Source organism: Cucumis sativus, chromosome 1, assembly GCF_000004075.3.
Source record: "Cucumis sativus cultivar 9930 chromosome 1, Cucumber_9930_V3, whole genome shotgun sequence".
In the NCBI taxonomy this organism is placed as follows: domain Eukaryota; kingdom Viridiplantae; phylum Streptophyta; class Magnoliopsida; order Cucurbitales; family Cucurbitaceae; genus Cucumis; species Cucumis sativus.
Window position 1 is genome coordinate 4,318,093 of NC_026655.2, and position 20,846 is coordinate 4,338,938.

The 20,846-nt window shown below is 30.0% G+C and overlaps 2 protein-coding genes across 2 annotated transcripts; both read left to right on the forward strand.

Annotated features, from left to right (window-relative positions):
• The first annotated feature begins 4 nt into the window (after window positions 1–4).
• On the forward strand, window positions 5–2,424 carry LOC101207079 (glycosyltransferase BC10). Its single transcript, XM_011652264.2, has 2 exons — window positions 5–1,098; window positions 1,483–2,424. Exons 1-2 carry the CDS (start codon window positions 535–537, stop codon window positions 2,131–2,133), a joined length of 1,215 nt encoding a protein of 404 aa, XP_011650566.1. The 5' UTR covers window positions 5–534; the 3' UTR covers window positions 2,134–2,424.
• A 1,536-nt stretch (window positions 2,425–3,960) lies between these two features.
• Window positions 3,961–6,722, forward strand: LOC101207320 (glycosyltransferase BC10). The gene is made up of 2 exons (XM_011662044.2): window positions 3,961–4,527; window positions 5,948–6,722. Exons 1-2 carry the CDS (start codon window positions 4,036–4,038, stop codon window positions 6,590–6,592), a joined length of 1,137 nt encoding a protein of 378 aa, XP_011660346.1. The 5' UTR covers window positions 3,961–4,035; the 3' UTR covers window positions 6,593–6,722.
• The last annotated feature ends 14,124 nt before the right edge of the window (window positions 6,723–20,846 follow it).

A 20,846-nucleotide genomic window follows, 5' to 3' on the forward strand; every position in this document is an offset into this window, starting at 1 on the left:
CTTTTGAGTACTAGGAAAGAGACCAAAAGAGAGAATAAATTGCTTCAACTTTCCCGAGTTGAGAGCTACCAATAAAGCAAAAGGAGGAACGTGGTGAAACCTTAAAACGATGGAAGTGTGTTAATGAAGGGTTTAAAGTCAACCACTTGGAAATGGCAAATCCAATGGGAAGGAAGACTTTTAGAGAGCTATTATCAAAGTTAATCTCGCACAAATACTCACTAATCATATATCATAATATTTAACTCGTTGCTTAATGGATCTGATAGCTTTAATTTTAGCTAATTATTAGTTTAACTAATCGTATATCACAAACATGTTCACATTTTCATATGGGAGGATGTTTTTGCATGCTTGATATGCCCTTCTTGAACAAAGCGAACAGAGAAGACTTTGGAGTGGAGATCACATGATTTCTTACTAACTTTCGGTTCAAGTTACTTTTTTTTCACTACTCATTCTACTCTCTTCTCTCAAATCTTCTTCATAATCTTCTTCTTCATCTTCTTCTTCTGGTCAAAAGCCATAACCAAAATGGCTAATGATCCGCTGAAGCATTCTCCATCTCAGTTTTCCCAAATCTTCCATGTGTTCTTCTTACTTGTTGGTTTCTCCATTGGAATGGCTGTCAGTTTGAACCTCAAGAGCTTCTCATCATTCAACATCCAGCTCCCCAACTTTTCCTTACCATCTTCACCATCAACAACACTAGTGTTTATCAGACAACAACAACCACCTCCGGCCTCATCGTCACCGCCACCACTTCAACCGCCATCTCCTTCAGTTGACTCCTCCGAAATGAATAGTTTTTTTGAGGTGAACGTAGAGCCGCCTCTAATGCATAGAATGAGTGATGACGAGGTGTTTTGGAGAGCATCCATGGTTCCAATGATCAAAGAATTTCCATACGAACGTGTGCCAAAAATTGCTTTCATGTTCCTGATAAAAGGGTCATTGCCTTTAGCTCCTTTGTGGGAAATGTTCTTCAAAGGACACGAACACCTGTTCTCAATTTATGTGCATACTCATCCATTGTATAATGTTTCTTCTTCTCTGCCTCCAAACTCTGTCTTCTATGGAAGAAGAATCCCAAGCCAGGTGAGGTTAAAGCCTTTCTTTTCTAATTAAATTACGACTTGTTGTTTCTGTTTTACGTATACTTTCGAATTAAATCACAACAAATTGGTGTTTTTTTACCTAAAAAATTTATATATATTTGGTTTAAGTTGAGATGTTTCAACCTTGATTTAAAATATATGTTTATGTTATTGAAACATTGGTACTAAAAAACGATTATAAAGTTTTCAAATATTTATATAATCTAGGAATTTTGATTGATGACAATGGTTGTTTAGTGAAAGAAAACAGACTTACAATAATGAGAAGAGAACACTACTAATTTATGCTTTCTTATACTAATTTTTTAGATATACATTCACTTATAAGTTTTAAGAAACTTTGGGATGATTTGAATGAACATAGGCAGTGCAATGGGGGAGACCTTCCATGATCGACGCCGAGCGTCGCCTTCTAGCAAACGCCCTTCTCGACTTCTCTAATGAAAGATTCATCCTCCTCTCAGAAACGTGCATTCCTCTCTACAACTTCACCACCATCTATAACTACCTCATTAATTCGCAATACACCTTCGTTTCTTCCTACGACGATCCCCGAAAAATAGGTCGTGGTCGATACAACCCCCGGATGTTTCCAGTCATATCGATCGCCGATTGGCGAAAAGGATCGCAGTGGATTGAAGTTGATCGAAGGGTGGCCATCGAGATAATCTCCGACTCAACATATTACCCTGTTTTCAGGGAGCACTGTGGGCCGCCATGTTACATGGACGAGCATTACATTCCTACATTGGTTAATATTGTTTTGCCAGACCGGAACTCCAACCGAACCGTTACTTGGGTTGACTGGTCCAAAAATGGTCCGCACCCTGGCAGATTTGGGAGACGGGAGATCTCGGTCGAGCTTTTGAACCGGGTTCGGTTTGGTTTTAATTGTAGTTATAATGATGGAAACGAGACCGTTTCACTATGCTTTTTGTTTGCTCGGAAATTCATGCCCGATTCTTTACAGCCTCTGCTCAAGATTTGGCCGTCGCTATTGCAAGGTTTGATTTAAGCTTTAAATATAATGTTTGGTATATTATGAAAAATGATTCAATTCTTTTTACACAAATTGATGTAATCTTGATTTGAATTATATTATACGAAACGATTTAATGAGGTGAGATTCACAAAAGTTTTAATTTCCTTTGGACATTTTTATTTGGATCTCATGAATTTAATGAGACCATTAATTTGGGTGAATTTAGGTAGATCCTATGCTAATGAATCATATTATTTAAATAAGCTAGAAGGTAAAACTTGTATATACTTTTATGAAGTACCATATAAATTACATTTCTATGGACATATGTTACCTATTTTCACGTTTTTGTAAGTTTGATATCTAAACAATTAGAAATTAAAAAGTGCCACAAATCTAAATATCATATAACTTGTTTAGGGTTAAGATTCACAAATTTTAAGACGAGATCAAAAGACTTCTTACTCATATAAAAGCAACCAATATCATGTTGTCAACCTCTCAACTAAGAGGTCACGGTTAGTTTTCAATCTATTGTGGTTATATACCTTAAAATTAATTTTCTTCAAGTTTTATTGATATACACTTAAATACTTAAATGTTGTAGGATCCGATGAATTGTTCGTGAGATCATTAGTCGATGTATATATAAAATGACTTACAAAACTATTAGGTACTACAAAAATATATAAACTAAAAAATTATGTCTACAAGCTGCCTGCAAAATAATAATAATGATGATGAAAGTAAACTACGTGTTGACACAAATTAATACTCCACCATATGTTACTCAATCCTCCATATGAAAAAAGCTAAATGCCTCCAATTGCAATTTCTTATTTAAAATTGATTTGGTTGGTATATTAAAACAAAGTTAAATCTAAATGGTGTCATAGATGTGAAGCTCGACACAATTACAAATGTTGAAATCTCAATTTTATAAAAATGTTAATTGACATGTCTATAAATGTTATTGACGAGATGTGAATATCAATAAATTCTATTTACGAGAAGTTCATGTGAATAAAAACGGTGAACTTATAGAATAATAATACAGTAATATTAATAACACATACATCACTAAATTATTGTAGTAAATTAGGAAAAAAAGGGTAAGAATATGGGAAAGATATATGATATATGGAATGTGACTATACGTATAATACATATGATTATTGATTACGAAAAGATTGAGTGAGAGCATATAATAAACAGATCCTTAATTCAACACCTTTGTATCTTAAAAAAGTAATTCAACTTTATTTTTTAATAATCAGATCATGAGTTTATACTATTTAACATTTTATTATTTGAAGTACGTGCAACTTAGTTGGCCTCAACACACAAATATTCCTAACTATATACATATACACAAAGATTATTCATGAAATAACATAAGCTCGCTATTTATTCTTTGAGACTTAATCAATTACAATAATTAAAATTAATTGTTGTCTTGTGTAAGTGAAACTTCAAATAATCAAAAAATCAGAAAAGATAAAAGTAAGATAATAAAGATATGATCGATCATGTAGATTTTGGTTCAAATGAAGTCCAAATGCTGTATATGTTCTTACTATCGTGTGAAAATTTTATGCATTTTGACTGTTCATATTTTGACGTAAACCATTGTAATTAATATCAGTGTTCAACTACAAAACAAGATATAGGAATATTACTGTGTTTCATAAACACTTTGATTAATAATGTTGGTGTAGCAGTATTAAGTTGTCAATATCCAACCAAAATTCCAACCCTTGATAGTGGCCGCCACCTTCTTTTTTCTTCCACCATTATATTGCATTAAAAAGTGGAGTTATAACGAACTAATAAATCCACACTAATTAATCAATTAATCAATCCCCAGAAGAAGAAGAAAAAAGTATATAGACGATTTTATTTTGCTGTTAATTCCCCCAGCAACGGCCGCTGCACATGGCGGAGCCGACGGCGAAGGTTCTTCAGGGCGTTCAGTTTCATCAACTCAGTAGCCTTATATCTCACTTTCTTGTGTTCGGGTTAGGATTGGTTATTGGGATTACTTTTAATTTCTCGATTAGGGGTCGTTTAGTTTCTTCCAGTAATTTTGAGCTGATACAGTGGCCGGTTACTGCACCGCAACCGCCACCGGTGGTGGTGGGGATGAGAGAATTTAGGAGCTCAAAAAGTTTGGGGAAAGAGATGAGTAGTAGTAGCGAGGGGGATGAGTTGGTTCACCGGATGAGAGGGTTACCGGCGGTGAAGGGAAGTAGGGGGAAGGTGGCATTCATGTTTTTAACGAGAGGGGATTTGCCATTGAGGCCATTTTGGGAAAGGTTTTTCAATGGAAATGAAGGTTTATACTCAATTTATGTGCATTCTCGTCCTTCTTTCAATGCAACTTTCCCATTAAATTCTGTGTTTTATGGACGTAACATTCCTAGCAAGGTTAGTAAGTAAAACCCCTTTCCTACTTTTTTCTCTTTTTCTCTTTTCTTCATTCATCATTCTTAGTTCACCTCTCTGCCTTCCACCTATGTCCATGCATGCATCCTCTTTAATAACAAGATATGATTTGAAAACTTCTTTACAAACATATAGTTGCAACTTTGAGAATCTCTAAATGTTTATTTATAAAGTTTTGAGATTAAAATGTTGATGTGTTGATGAAGATATACGGAGGCCTTAATTTTACAAAAATGATGATAAAATATCGGGATGTTAAATACATGTTTTAAAAGAAAAAAGCTATATACTTTTTACAAGTTTTTTTTTGTTATATTTTATAAATAGTTTTGTTATTTTTTTTTTGTCACCCACAATAATTTCTTTAAAATGTATTAAAAGGTTAATTATATACCTTAAATTAATTCACATATTTTGTTGGCTTTTTTTTTCAATGTTTTTATAGCTTTTTCGATAGAATGTAAATATCTTTTATCTTTTATGATGTTGTTGAATTCATGAAAATGTAAAAGTATTCACATATGACCAAAAGAAAATAGACAAATGAGTAACATAATTTTGAAGAGAATTGTTTTCGAAATTATATATACATCATTTAAAATTTGTTTAAATGATAAAACTGTAGAAGATATTTTATGAATATAATAAAATTTGATAGTCTATATAGTAGACAACACACATCTATCGGTGATAAATGATAAAGAGTTCCAATATATTTTATGAAAAAAATTCATAATAATTTGAGTATTCTACTTTTTTTATTTTTTTTTTTATTTTTAGGATAGAGTGATTTATAGCAACATTTTAATTTGAATTTTGAAACAACACAAATAGAATTAAAAGTGGTTCTAAAATTCTTTTTTTTTTAATTCTAAAAATAAATTAAATAAACAAGTAATAATGCAAGACATTAAACATTGATTAAAAATGTTAATAGGAACATAAATCAACTAGATTATGTTATGCATATGAGATAAAACAACTAAAATTAAACAAAAACAAAAGATTAGAAAATGTTACCTCACATATTATTATCTTATAAGGTAAGATCAAAATCCTCACCTCTGCATATCATTAATTACTGTATTTGAATAAAGAAAGTTGCTACAATGGGAAGAAAACTTCAAAAACCCTATATTGTCCATGTAATTATTTCTAATATATATATGCCAACTTTGATGTTGATATTGACTATATATATATATATATATATTAAGGTTTTCATACAGAAATTAATCTCACTACAACGTCGTAGTATGTATATATAATGTAAGAAGATTTGAAGTCAAAATCAATCCTTGGGAATATTATGAGACGAAAGCAACTGATGACATATGTGTTAGTTGTTGTCTTTTTAATGAACTTAACTGTAATAAACAGATAGTATATATAAATTTGACAGGTAGTAGTTGAGTGGGGGCAGCCAAGCATGATTGAAGCGGAGCGACGGCTGTTAGCCAACGCTCTTCTCGACATCTCCAACCAACGATTTCTCCTTCTTTCCGAGTCTTGCATTCCCGTCTTCAATTTCACCACCGTCTACACTTATCTAATGGGGTCAGCTCAAATCTTCGTCGACTCCTATGACTTACCTGGCCGTTTGGGCAGAAACCGGTACAGGTCCGAAATGCAGCCCACAATCCTTGAGACCCAATGGAGGAAAGGGTCGCAGTGGTTCGAAATGGACCGACGGACGGCGACGGAGGTGGTGGAGGACCGGAAGTACTTCCCAGTGTTCCAAAAGTACTGCCACCCGGGTTGCATTTCGGATGAGCATTATTTGGCGACGATGGTGAGTATAGAGTTTGGGGAAAGGAATTCGAACCGAACGCTAACTTGGACGGATTGGTCGAAGCATGGACCTCACCCGACTGGGTTCGGGAGCGAGAATGTGACGGTTGGGCTTTTGGAAAGGATACGGGACGGCAGCACGTGCGAATATAATGGAGAAAGAAGTAGAATTTGTTATTTGTTTGCGAGAAAGTTCATGGGAAGTGCTTTGAATGGGCTGATGGAAATTGCTTCTCAAGTTATGTTCATCCATTGAATTATCACTTCCCTTCCTTCACTTGTAATGTAAATCATTTTTCAGTTTTAGGCCATTATACTGTATAACTATATATATCCTACAAATACCTTCAAATGATCTAATTAATTATCATTTTCTAGATGGATGATTAGGGTTTCTATATTGTAGATTTCTTTTTGTTTCCTTATTGAATGATTAGATTTTAATAACTTAGACGATGACGATTATCGATAATTCAATCTCTTGAGACAAAAAAGAAAATTATTATCTTTCATTTTTATATTTATAACTATTTAGAATCATCATCTATCTTAATATTTAAGATTTGGGTTAAGTATAATAATTATTTGGATTTCATTTGGTAAAGTTACGTTCTAAAACACTTCTAAATTAATTTAAACGTTTTCGTTTTCGTAAAAAACAAAAATGTTTGTAAAAAAACCATTGATCACCAATATGACTTTTTCTTTTAAAAAATGAGAGGTAGGATATTTATTTCCACAGTTATATATTAAAAGAAATCATTGTAGGTTGACCCATATTGATTAAATTATTGACTTGGAAAATGATGATAAATAATAATGTATATGGCAAAATGCTTTGAATTGATGGGCGGCTGGGAAATTGCTTCTTAACCTATCTTCATCCATTGACTTAGACTTTTCATTGACTTGTATTGATATTTCAAGTCCATATCAGACCATTACTAAAGTTCTAAAACACTTCTAAATTAAATCTATCTATTATTAAGCAGTTAATTTAATACGTATTAAACATCGATACAATAACTTGATATAGATTTTACAATTATTAAACTAAAATAAATGTCGCAAACACATATTATACTTAAGGAAAAAAACACTTATTTTCTGTTCAATTTTGAAATTACAAAAACTATTTTTAGTTTTTGAATTTACTAAGTAAATGAATAGTTATAAGAAAATCATAACAAGTGCATTTTCTAACCCTCACATAGGTATCCAAAAGAAACTTATAACTTTTATGGTATTTTCTTGCCATATTTAGGTTTTGTGAACCTTCAACCAAGTTTTGTTAGTAATTGATGATTTTTGGGTTTACAAACTTATTTGAGCCCTTTGCTTTTCTTTTTATATTATTTTTAAATAAAAAACCTTTAAGAAGTTAGGTCTAGAGATTCTTAAGTTTGAAAACTTCCCATAACAATTTGCTATATATGAACTCGACTCTGATGCCTAAATTAATCGTAGAAATTAGACCCTAGAACAATAAAATTGAATACTCAAATTTAGCTTATATAATCAGTCCAATTTATATAATTATGTAAACTTGAATAAAGTTCGAGCTCTTAATAAAAAGTGTGAAAACCACGTTCTGGAACGTAAGAGTTGAGAAGAAAGCGGTAAATGTTAAGTATAATTGTTAGGCATTGAAGACCGTATGGGTTTTAGCTAGTGACAACCTTCTTAAAATGATTATCCATATTTGTATCCCTTTTGGAGTTTGACCTTGCATCTATTGTTGGGGTGAAAATTATGGTGTGAGGAAGAGGATGTGAACGGTCAGAAAGTAGAACACATGCTACCACTAAGCCTACAGTGGATTCGGCTGCTCATTTGTTGAACCCAGGCACTAGGAGAGAATAGTAGAAGAAGAGTTGAATGAATTGAGAGGTTAATTCAAAGGTTGATAGAGGGATTGACAGTGCATCGAAAGAAGAAGTTTGGATAATAGAAAGATTAAAGGGTTTAGGAGCAGAAGAGGTTGCTGGAACACAGTTTGTCCAGAAGAAGCAGAGAAGTAGTTGAAGAAAATAGAAAAAGTGTTTCAGAGTGATGTGATGTCCCTGAAGATAAAAAATGGTGGACTTAGCCACATTTCTACTTCAAGACCAGCAGAAAACTGGTGGATGTTATTTGAAAGAGCAAAAGCATGGAAAGTTAAGTTAGGACAGATTCATGGAAACATTCAATGAAAAGTTTCACACGAAAACCTACTGTAACTAAGGAGAAACGAGAGGAATTTCTGCATTTGATGCAAGGCCAAGATGAGAGTGACAGAATATGAAAAGAAATGTACACAGAGTTGGCAAAGCATGCGTTGACGATAGTGGACTCAGAGAAGGAGAGATATATGTAGGCGTCTTGAGAAAAGGTCTCAAGCAGGAAATAACAGGCCAGTAGCGCCAACTGCTGCTTGTATGATGTAAATTCTCAAAGTTGGTAGAGGCAGCGTTGCGAGTAGAGAAGGGATATCAGTGTGAGGAAGGGTCCACATTTAAAGATGGGTCAAAAGAATAGTCTTAAAGTAAGTTAGTAAGTTTAAGTATAAGTGAGAGAGACATTGATTTATAGGGACGTGTGGGACTCAGTGTTTTTTAAAATATTCCTAAGAACTTCCACACTGTTACCGACTAATTCCCCACACAATCATCTCTCTATTTCTCTACCAAAGACAAACTCAATATATATTGAAAGACCGAGTAAATCAACCTGTCTTTTTCATTAAACAGAGAGGGGAAAAAAAAGCACAATGTCTTTTTTATTCCAAAATTGCTTTTAGTTCTTTCTTGCTTTCTTCTTTTGACTTCTATTATTCTAACCTTTATCATATCTAATCTTTGGAGAAAAAAGAAAAATCAATTTTGATCTAATTCTTCCAATTCAGACTTCAAATTTTCTTACATTTCATCCCACTTCCCATTCCAATTTAAATATAAAGTGTTTTCCATTTTCATCACTTTTTGATTCGACACTTCCTTTTTCTTTCTAGAAAAATGATTCTAATATTTTATTATTATTTTATCTATAAACACACAACTTTACTAAATATTTATTTTCATTAATTACTTTAATAAATTTCTAAATGCAATCAAGTATTAAAGTTTTTGTTAGATTTAAAATGGTATATAGTGATTTAGAATCAAATTTCTACCATATATTTTCACTTGTGATACATTCATTGTATTTCTAGACCCTAGTAAGTGTTGAATGATGTGATATAAAATTTGACTATACCATTGACTTAAACTTTCTTTTTTTTCATTAACGATTTAAATCATCGTTTAGAAAAGAAATAATAAGAACTTAGTACATTATTATCATTCAACAATTTGGTGGCACTTTCTTTTATACAAAATGCATATAAATATTTGTCTTTATTATATATATATATAACATAATTTCAACCATGGAAGAAAAAAAGAAGACTGTTTTTGGGTTGATGGAGCTTACGTGGGATTTCAGTGATATTCTGAACTTACGTCTCTGTTGTTTTCTCATTTGGCTACGTGTAGTTCAGGCTTGTGTGGTAATAAGTTCCCAATTGATCATCCAAAGAAGCTATATATGAACAAAAAAGTAAACTAATATCTCAAAAGAAAAAAATGTGGCTCTCTCTTTAATTATAATTTATTGAATTATCATATTTATAATTGCTTAATTTATGCAGGAGTGGCTCTCTTTCTTATGCATGGTTTTGCAGAAGGTTTTGGAGGATATGGAGATCAGTCCTCAAATTTTCATATAGGTTTTTCCCTTGTTTTCTTTGTTCTCACGACATAACGCTCTCTATCCTCTCCATTTACACGGACGGGGCGGGGGGGTGCACTGACCAACGGTTTGGCGGCTGCCTCCTCCTCTCCACACAGCAGCAGGCGGCACCGAAAACTGATATATAGAAGGGTGGCGAGTGGGCTGAAAACTGGAAAATCTGCCGTTATTATACATTAACTTTTTGGTAGATTTATGTAACTGCAAAGCTAGGGGCTTAGGGTCTGAACACTGGAAAATGGTTATGCAATTAATAATTATGAGTGTGGACAGTAAGTGATTTAAGAAAATATTACAAAATCGTTGTGTGTTTGAAGTTTTGGTATGTTTTCTCCATGTCAAAACAAAAATAGATTTGTTGGGATTAAAAAAAGTTATAAAAGAAGAAGACCCATGTGATTTATTATAATTATTAATTATTGTTCTTGATGCAGTAGTATTAAGAAAATCAGCAAGAAAAACTGATATGAATGCTAGCTAGCTGCAACCATTTTTATGAAAACGTGCAGGTTTAATTTAATCTGTAGGATTTTGTTTCTTAGAAACTAAGATAGAACTTTCTTCTCCATCTTTTTTTCTTTTGACGATTTCAATCTGCCATAGAATTAATGTAATGATCTTAATTAGATGAGAAAATTCATTTTGTTTTAATCAAAATTCAACTACGATTGGGTCAGTCATATGAAGACCAAATCCAAGTCATATTCCTAAAGGTTATTGAAACCAACCGGCATTAAAGCAAAGCAAAAAGAAGTAAGTAGTATAGCTAACGTTAACGTGGAAGCGTAACAACGGGTTTATTGTCTTAATAAATAAGATGGGCCTTTATCAGATTTTATCTTTTAACATATTTATACATAGATTTAATAATAATCTATTGATTCTCTCCCAATTGGTTGGACCGTAGGTGCGATGATTTACTCCTTCATGCAGGCCCCACTTGGCTCGGGGGATATAGCTCAGTTGGTAGAGCTCCGCTCTTGCAATTGGGTCGTTGCGATTACGGGCTTCCTCTTCGAGAATGTTGTATATATTCAAATAAAATTTTATCAACTTATATCGTAATCCATAAATATTTATAACTTTACCAGGAAAAAAAAATAATTAACTAATTAAATATGGTAAAATACTAATTAATCTAAATTAACCACTAAACAAACATGCATTGATTATCTAATAATTTTATCGAATAATTTCAACCGACTTACTTCGTAAAACACGCATTAATGTCTTAATCTTGAAACACGTATATAATGTCTTAATCAATAGAGACGGTATTTTGTGATTGGCTATGTATCTACCTTAAAAGTTTAGATGATCATTATATAATATATATATATAAGTTACGTTTTGCAATTACATTTTCACACGTAGTTCACGACCATGATGTAACAGTTTTTCTCCCACCAATTTGGAGAAAGTATCGTTAAAATCCAAAATTTAGATTGATTGTTTATTCATAAATCTATAGAAGAAATAAAATACGTAGATCACTATCATATCGCATAGGAATTTACATCAAGTTTCGTTCGTAGTTATCTTCGTACGAAAAGGACATTATATTTAAGACTAGAAATGACAATATAACAAAGGATCAATGTAAGTATCTTTTTAATTAAAATCTATATATAAACTTTCTAGTTTTTATAACAAATGATAAGAAATTAGATATCATTTCTTCCATGAAAGAAAACGTATATGTGCCCGTACGTCATGGAATACACTATATAACTTGTGCCACAAACAAGAAACTTCTTAGACGTTTCTCAAATTTAATTCTTGCACATAACTCAAAATACTTCAACATCTTTAGATAATGGTTCTCTGTATGTATATAAAGTTTAAAAAAATGATTTGATTTCTTGCAATGTTGGTTTGTAAATAAATATATATATATATATATATGTTAAACCTTTTACAACTCAACAAATCATCAACCTTACTTAACTAAAATTTCTATCAACCTTTTAATGCTTCAATGCATATCTAGATATCCATGAATTTGATATTAAAGTAATAGGTGGATCAAAAGTGTATATTGACATAAATCAATAGAAGTATATCAATGTTCATAAATTCTAAACTTTTGTATGTTTGGTAAATATTTGATCAAATTTTATATTAATTAGGGTTTATGTGGGAAATTCTCTCCCCTTTTTCTGTTTGCTTAACTGCTTCTGCTTCTTTTTCCCCTTTATTCTCATCTACTACGTGGTTCCACGTTATATCAATTAGGGCTTATGTGGTGAACTCAATACATATCTACGTATGTTTGGAAATGATTCTCCAAACGTTTTAAAAGCCAAAATCACCTATCAAAAACTTGCCTTACACTTGAAGGACAAAGAATAGTATAAATTAATTTTCTATCTATTTGTAGGTGCATTCATACATTTCAACTAAGTTGATAAAAAAATATAATTAGAGATTGATTGGACAACAAACACGTTTTTTACACACCTTCCGATGATACAAAGAAAAAAGCAAATTTAAAAGCTAAATAATGTCACTAAGAGATCGTTTGTGTTTTGAAATTGTAAATAAGCGAAAACTTTAATGTCCAAAATCATAAATATATGAAGTGATAGATATTCAAAACCCTTCTAAATTATCATGTTTGTTTTGTAAGAATATTTATATATATATATATGTGAATAATATTTTGTTTGTTTTAAATTTACATAATGTTTAAAAATAATGACTATTTATTAATTTATAATTAATTTAAAATATCTTAAATGATATTTTAAAAAGTAGGCAAATTCATCAAATTCTCTATAATTTATTTGATTTTTTCTTTTGCTATATTTGATAAATAGCTTGTTATTCATAACAATTTCACTATTTCATGACATTATCAATTTAAATTTTTATAAATTACTACCATTTATATTGTTTTTAATTTACATGTTATCTTTCTCAACAAAATAATATATATAATAATTTTATATTTTCTCAAAATAAATATTAAGTCAAATTTAAATCTGAATATCTTGCAAAAACAAAAAAAAAAAAAGAAATACATAGTTGACTACTTATTTTAATTACATAATACAAATGAAGGTCAATATATTATAATTTAAGATTTCTTGTTTTACTCAAAAACAATTTCTTAAAAAAAAGTAGATAACTTATATTGAAAGTAAATGAAGATTCTACAATAACTTTTTACCTTCACTGGTTTTCCCAAAAGCTACAACTTTGAGAGGCCATTCAAGAATTAGAGAAATATTGTTTTTAAAACGCATTCTAAAAGTGATTTTGTTTACCATATATCTTAAAATCACTAAGAAAGAAAAGAATAAAAATGTTAATATTATCTCATAAGAGAGAATAGTTAGGGTTGCGTGTTAAATGCTTCGGTAGGTGTCATTATCTTATGCATCTTAAACTCATGCATAGCCACCAACTTTATTTCAGAAACTTCATAGAAATTTCTCCAACTTTAAGTATGTTAGGTTTATATTTTAATATTCAAACAAACTTCAAATCTAATCTTAATCTTTATACCTGTAGAAAGAAAACAAAATCAAATAGTTACAAATATAACAATTATATATATTCAAATATAAAATATATTGTAAATATTGATCGTCTATCATACCCTATCAACCATGAAAGTTTATCACAAGTAAACTTTACTACATATTATAATAATTCTTTCTTAAATTTAAGGTTGCAAATGAAACTCCCTTCTATTAATTTATTTGTTTTATTAATTTTTTTGAAGAAGAATCACATGCAAAAGAAAAATAAAAGATCTTACACTATATACAAAATCAATCGTTACTCGGCGTTTTATTACTAATTAGTTTTAAGATCTAATCGGAAACTATTTAATAAAATTGAAAAAAGGAATTATTTATGCTTTTTTCTATAATTATTATAAATTTAGTTTTATCAGCGTCAACACATTATTTATATTAATATGTAAAATGTGATATACAAATAGTAATATTTTTAGAAAATAGCAAAATAAATTAAAATATTTAGAAATTATAGAAAATCATAAATTCTATGAAAGATAGTAACAAATAGAATCTCACAATTTTACTAGAAAGTATTTATTAATACACCTACCAAAGTTACCCTTTACATATTAGATATATTTAAGTGATAAAAATATCACCAATTATTTAAATTTGTGAAAAATAGAAAATTTAATTAAGAAAATAATTTTAATTTGATATTAATTCAAAATTTATAAATAAAATTGATGGAGACAGTATTTAGAATTATAAAATAGTTAAGTACTGACACATTCATCATTGATTTGTTATTATTATTTATTTGTTTGAAAGCGATGAGTTAATACTGACAATTCTTCGTTTTATATTACAACGTGTGCGTCCCACCTCTTCTCCATTTTTAATGGCCGATAACCCTTCAAAAATATATATACACGTAGATGAGTAGACTATCAAATAAGATAATTACGTTTAGTAATTTCGAATTTTATTATTTAGTTAAAAACTACCTGATAAATAGTTGATTTATCGAAAAATTTAAAATGTTGTCGTCTTCAAGATTTTGATCGTCACTATTTTAGCGATTTTGTTATTCTATTAACTCTTTTCAACTCGTTAGATGTAATTTATTCATATAAATAAATAACAAATGTGGAGTCGAGGAGAAGATGAGAGGGATTTTAATTTTAGATTATTTGATTTAAGTGTGTTGATAGTGTTTCGTTGTTGTCTTTTAGAATAAACTAGCAAGACTTCTTGATTATTTTTCAATTAAGTTAGTATTATGAATCTAGATCTTGATTATGGAAAGTAATTACAATATGTATAGTAATTTTTATGAATAATAATTAAGTATGTAGTAATATTTTTTAAAAATTGTAAATGTAGCAAAGTCTATTAATGATATATTTATAAATATATTGATAGATTTTGATATATTTATATATTTTTTAATATCGTTATATTACTTATAAATTATTTTGAATCTGAATATGAATTATCTAAGTCAATGGTTATTCCAAAAGTAAACTTGAATTGAGAGTGTGAAAATATGTACATATTATTCTTACATTTTGTATCTATATATATATATATTTATTAGGAGCCAATTTAACAATTTGAGTAGTTGAGCCTATTATTGTTGACATTTAGTTATAGTAAAAACCCAATGGTCTATATATAATTTAATTAAACTATATTTAACAAACATAGAATCACATTTGAATGGAAGCTTAAAATGTAATAAATGTAATAGAAGAGTTGAATGTCTTTATCTTAGTGAAACTATCAATACAACCATACAATAATGATGTGTATTCTGATGCTATTTAAAATATTTTTTGATTAAGGGCTGGGATTCCGTACTTGTAAATTGTTGGAATTTGATTGAAAATGTACGAATATTACAAATTGTATTATAGTGTATATATATTAAAGTGTCAGCTATTTTTTTCTATATGGGTGTCAATATTATAAATTCAAAATTGTCATTGTCGGCTACATTACTGTCATTCAAATGGTTCGTGTAATGGCGGAGTGGCAAAGAGAACAGGAAAAAATTGTAGTAATAAAGTAATTTGCAACAGAAAAAACATGTCGTAATATATGGATTTGTGACAATTATTAATTGTTGTGAATACCAAAACAATGACAGTTCTTTTTACAAAATTAATTGTCACGATTGTCCTATCTTTGACAGAAAAAAAATGTCGTCAATAGCAAAACAATGACATTTCTTTTAAAAAAAACTGTCGCGATTGACATATCTGTGACATTTAAAACATGTCACAATAAACGAATTCGCGACATTTATTTAACTGTCGTTAATACATAAATGATGATAATTATTTATTGTCATAAAATAAAATATGACAGTTATTTGATGTCGTAGAATGCTAACTAACGACATTTATTTTATGTCATGAAATAAGTTATTGCGATAGTTTTTGAAAACTGTTATGGAAGGACTTTCCATGACTCCCGCTTTTATGACTGAAAATAATTGTCATGGATTTTGTTCGCGACAGTAAATAACTGTCGTCGTAGACCATTTTTCCACTAGTGAATGTAATAGAAGAGTTGAATGTCTTATCTTAGTGAGACTATAAATACAACATACATTAGAGATGACAAAACGAGGATAAGACAGAAGGACACTTCCTATCTCTTTCTCGTTGTCCCATTCATTGTTTTGGAGAGTCAAGTTCGAGATTGGAAAATCCCCATTCGGGACCATGTTCCTAGCTACACGAAAAAATCTCTCTCTTTTTTAATTATTATTTTATTAAAAATAAATAACAAATATTTTAACTTTTTTTACATAAAATTTAATAAAATATATAAGTTTATTCAATTATTAAATTAAATTAAATAAAAAAAAAACGACTACCAAAACAATAGCTACTACTATTTTATAATTAAGTAGAGAACCCCGTTCGGTGACAGGGTACTCGTTCTTGGTTTAAGATACTATTAATTTTGACACAAACGTCATGGTTTCAATTTTACATAAATGTTAAAAAAATAATAATAAAACAAGTAAATTTGACAAAATATTTACAACATATAGCAAAATTTCATATTATATCAATAATAAACATTGATAGACACTGATATGCTTCTACTAGTGACATTGATATAAATCTATCAGTTTCTATCATTGATAGAATCTAAAATTTTATTATAGCTTATAAATATTTTAATTTATCTATTTGATTAAAAGAAAAAGAGAGTGTAATTTGTCATATAACAAGTTGTGCCGGACAATTTAATAACAAATGGAGTAGTTAAAAGAAAAACTGCATTAGATGACAAAAATTTAGAAAAAAACCGTTTATAACATATATATTTTTTTGCATGTTACAAATTTAGCAAACACGACGATAATTATATAATAATTTACTTTAAAATTTTAAATTTGTATAATTTTGAAAATATAATGAACTCTATTATCATGAATTTCTCACGATTTTGTATGCAAACTAGCATAGTTAAAAGTACTTTCATATAGAAAAGAAAAAGAAAGCACTCCTTGACTCCCGCCGTTATCATAGGAAATTTTGGGAGCTTTATGTACATAAAATGTGTAATTGAAATAATGATAATACTTTGGTTCATTCATACCTCATATATATTAGCTAATTTTTACCTATTAATTAAACTAGTTTATGTATATATATATATAATTTAAAATTAAAATTGGCCAAATACTATCATTTTTTTATTCGAGTTGATTTTTTTTTGTTTAAAATAAAGGTAGCAATAAAAGTTTATGGAAGTCTTAAGTATCATTTTCATTTGTTTATGACATGAAAGAAATCAATGTCCTATGACAACAAAGAAACTTCTTAGAAATTTCTCAAAGTTAATTTTAGACTAACACAAAACTCAAAGTGATTAGCAAGTTGTTAGAACAATAATTTACTTAACTCCTTTTTTTTCCTTTTAAAATGGTGAGTAGTTATTTTCTCACTAACCACACTATTAAAGCTTTGAAATTATGATTTTCTAATTTGAATACCAATAGGGGAGAAAATTAAATCTCCCCTCTCTCTTCCTTAATTTTTGTGTATCATAATAGAACAATTATTCATCTAAATTAGGATAGTAACATTGTCATGGAAATTAAATGTTGAAGGGTCGTCCATCTTGTGAAAATATTGAATGCATAAATTATTCATCTAAAGGACAATGAGGTTGAGTTATGAAAATTAAATGTTGAGGGTTCAATTTTATGAAAATATTGAAAAAGAATGTTAATATGGATGAATATTTTCTAAAAAAATTATAAAGAGAAATTAAAGTTAACTAATACCTTAATTACTTATATTATATTATTTAAAACTTTTATTTTATTTTATTTTATTTTTAAGTTTATAATATATAGAGAAATAACGTGCATCGACTGACGTTCAAATTTATGGAAACGTGAAAATATGGTTGAAAATTTGGATGTACACTATGAAAATTTAATACCATATTAAAATTTATTATTATAAATAATTTTAGTAGGTTAACAATCTACTACATGCATGCAAAAATGTATTTAACTTATGGTATATTGATATGATTTTCATGTGAATCTCTCAGCGATTTGACCTCAAAATAGCTTTTTTAGATAATTAACTTATGGAATAAGTTGGTTTAGAACTATAAAATGATTGAAACAACTTGAAAAGTCATCTACTGAATCACACTACGTTGTTAGGATACAGCTGACCAACTATAGCAAACCGCCAGCTCCAGCCACCACCCTCCTCCGACTCCGATTACTATTTTTCCGGCTAACTCCGACCTCTACCCACCGCCTCTGCCCACTACTACACCGTTGGGTCAAAACTCTGATCACCCACCACCTCTACTTCTATTATTTTTTCTTATTTCTCGAAACCCACACAATCTATTTCTCAACTATTGAGATACTACGACTATGGACGTCTCAACCCCTATCAACTCACCATTATGTGCGTTAAGAATGTGGACTCAAAATGATGCAACAGATCAGTCTTATGGTTTTTCAGCAGGACAACGTAACGTCGCGTTGCTGGACATGCAACATCCCATGCAACATTTGGCACAAACGTACACATAATAAAGAACGCTGCTATTGTTGTACTTATCTTTCTTCTTGTTGTTCTTGACTGATATTGTTTCAGTTAGTTCTTTACAAATTATGAGTATGACGACCAACCAATTTCCATTAAAATGGAACATTGGTTATGTAAACTCTTGGAATCTTTGGTCCGGCACGAGGAGAGAGAGAGAAGCTAAGTATTTATACATCATTTTCCATGCATCTCGGAGAAACAAACATACTTTTACTTTAAAGAAAGACCCACCATTGATTTTAAAATTTGAAAAAGCCAATTAATGGATAACCATATGAGAAACACACAGCTTCCAAAGTAGGTGGAACAGTTAAAATAATTTGAAAAATAGACAAGAGCTGCCGACTGAAAAGGATAAGTTGGTTCGAAATCTCTACCGAAATGTGAATGGAAGAAAAACCCTGTCCAAATCCTAATTTTGTTGATAGAAACTTCAAAGATAATTTAGACAGAAGATGTAAAAATGGAGACTTGAATCATATTCATATATATATATATATTAAACCCAACGAAAAAAAGAAACATAAAATAAAGAACTAATAAACAGTCATAATCTTTCCAATAAGGAAACAATAAAATCTTTCCAAACATTAGCACTGTTTTTGAAGATTTTTCGAACGATAAAGGATATTACATGTGAGGTTTTTTTTATCAAACTATAGAATTAAACTCTTACTTTAGGGAATAAATTTGGAATTTAATATAAAATGGAAGTCTTGTTGGTAAGTAAAACTAGTTTTATGATTTATAAATATATAGTATTGGAGTCATTACTTAAACAAATTTTAAAATTAGAATTTAATTTTTGAAGCTATCACTAAACATATATTTGAAACCGATAAATCCACAGTCCTACCATGTAAAATGCTAAAATTACCCCGTTAACATGCGATAAATCGGCTACACGTGCTCAATACACGATCGTGTAGATTTTGATATAAGATCTCGGGTGCATACCATGTCCTGAGATGCTCCAGAATGAAAGAATACGATTGTGCTCTCGGCTGGAATAAGTTCGAGATAGCTTTGAGATCTTTCAAATTTTCTTTTTTACCTTCAATCTCGGTCGAACTCGAGCCCAAGATTGCCCGAGAATCCTTAAATATCATTCTTTGTTCCCAGTCTCTCTCGAGAACTTCCATACTTGGCACGAGTTTCCTAAACAACCACTAGCAATGTCATTCAAACTCGGTCAAGAAAGCTTCGAGACATGCTCCAGAATGAAAGACTTCTGCATTTAGTTATTCACTCTCGGATTTTAATTGCACCGAGATGATCCGAGATCAATAAATCGCAAGGACATATATGAAATTTATGAAAAAGTGATCACATACAATGTACTTTTCTTATTTAATTATACGGTCGGGCCGTAAATATTTTTAGGTTTGTCACATTTATGTAAATTACTAAAAGAAATGAAGACTAGATTAGATATAAGAGGTCCTTGCAAAAATATAAAAAAAATTTATGATAATAGGATCCATATGCATATTCGCTAGCTATATGCTTAACACATGCAAGTCGAACGTAGTTTTCGGGGAGCTAGGTAGAAGGAAAAAAGGCTCCTAGCTTTGTCTCGCCTTTCCTTGTGGGAACAATTGAGAACAAAGTGGCGAACGGGTGCGTAACGCGTACTACATTTTCTAAATTGCAAAAGTAGCAGATAACTCTATAATTATCATTTGATAGCCCTTCGGTAGCCTTATGATTACCGTTAGATATCCATTTGATATCACTAATTTTGCAATATTCATGACCTGTTTTTTTTCTAACTATTTTTATCATTTAATGAAATTTTCTTTAACATTAATTAGGTGGCTGCTTGACCTCTTCTTGTTTAAAACAAAAATAGATTGGAAATTGTGAATATCCATAAACTTCTTAGACTTTTCTCAATGGGAAAATTTTGAAGAAAAAAAAAAAAAAGTGAAATCCCAAACCATAAATCTTTAGATGAGAAATTGTATCATATGACAAATTTTTAAGAAAAAAATAGCTCGTAACACTCTTTTTTACATATTGTAAATATGAAGTAATTAATAATATAAGATGCCAGAAAGGTATCCACTTGTAAATTTAGTATTTTTACCATTTAAAATCTATAGTGGCATCGACCTTATAATTATCATAAATGTAGTCGTTACCTCCTCCTCTCTCTTTCATTCTT

Coding starts and splice junctions, on each gene's coding strand:
- LOC101207079 (XM_011652264.2), top strand. CDS start 535: ATGGCTAATGATCCGCTGAAGCATTCTCCATCTCAGTTTTCCCAAATC. Junction 1,099..1,482: donor GAAGAAGAATCCCAAGCCAG/GTGAGGTTAAAG, acceptor GAATGAACATAG/GCAGTGCAATGGGGGAGACC.
- LOC101207320 (XM_011662044.2), top strand. CDS start 4,036: ATGGCGGAGCCGACGGCGAAGGTTCTTCAGGGCGTTCAGTTTCATCAA. Junction 4,528..5,947: donor GACGTAACATTCCTAGCAAG/GTTAGTAAGTAA, acceptor TAAATTTGACAG/GTAGTAGTTGAGTGGGGGCA.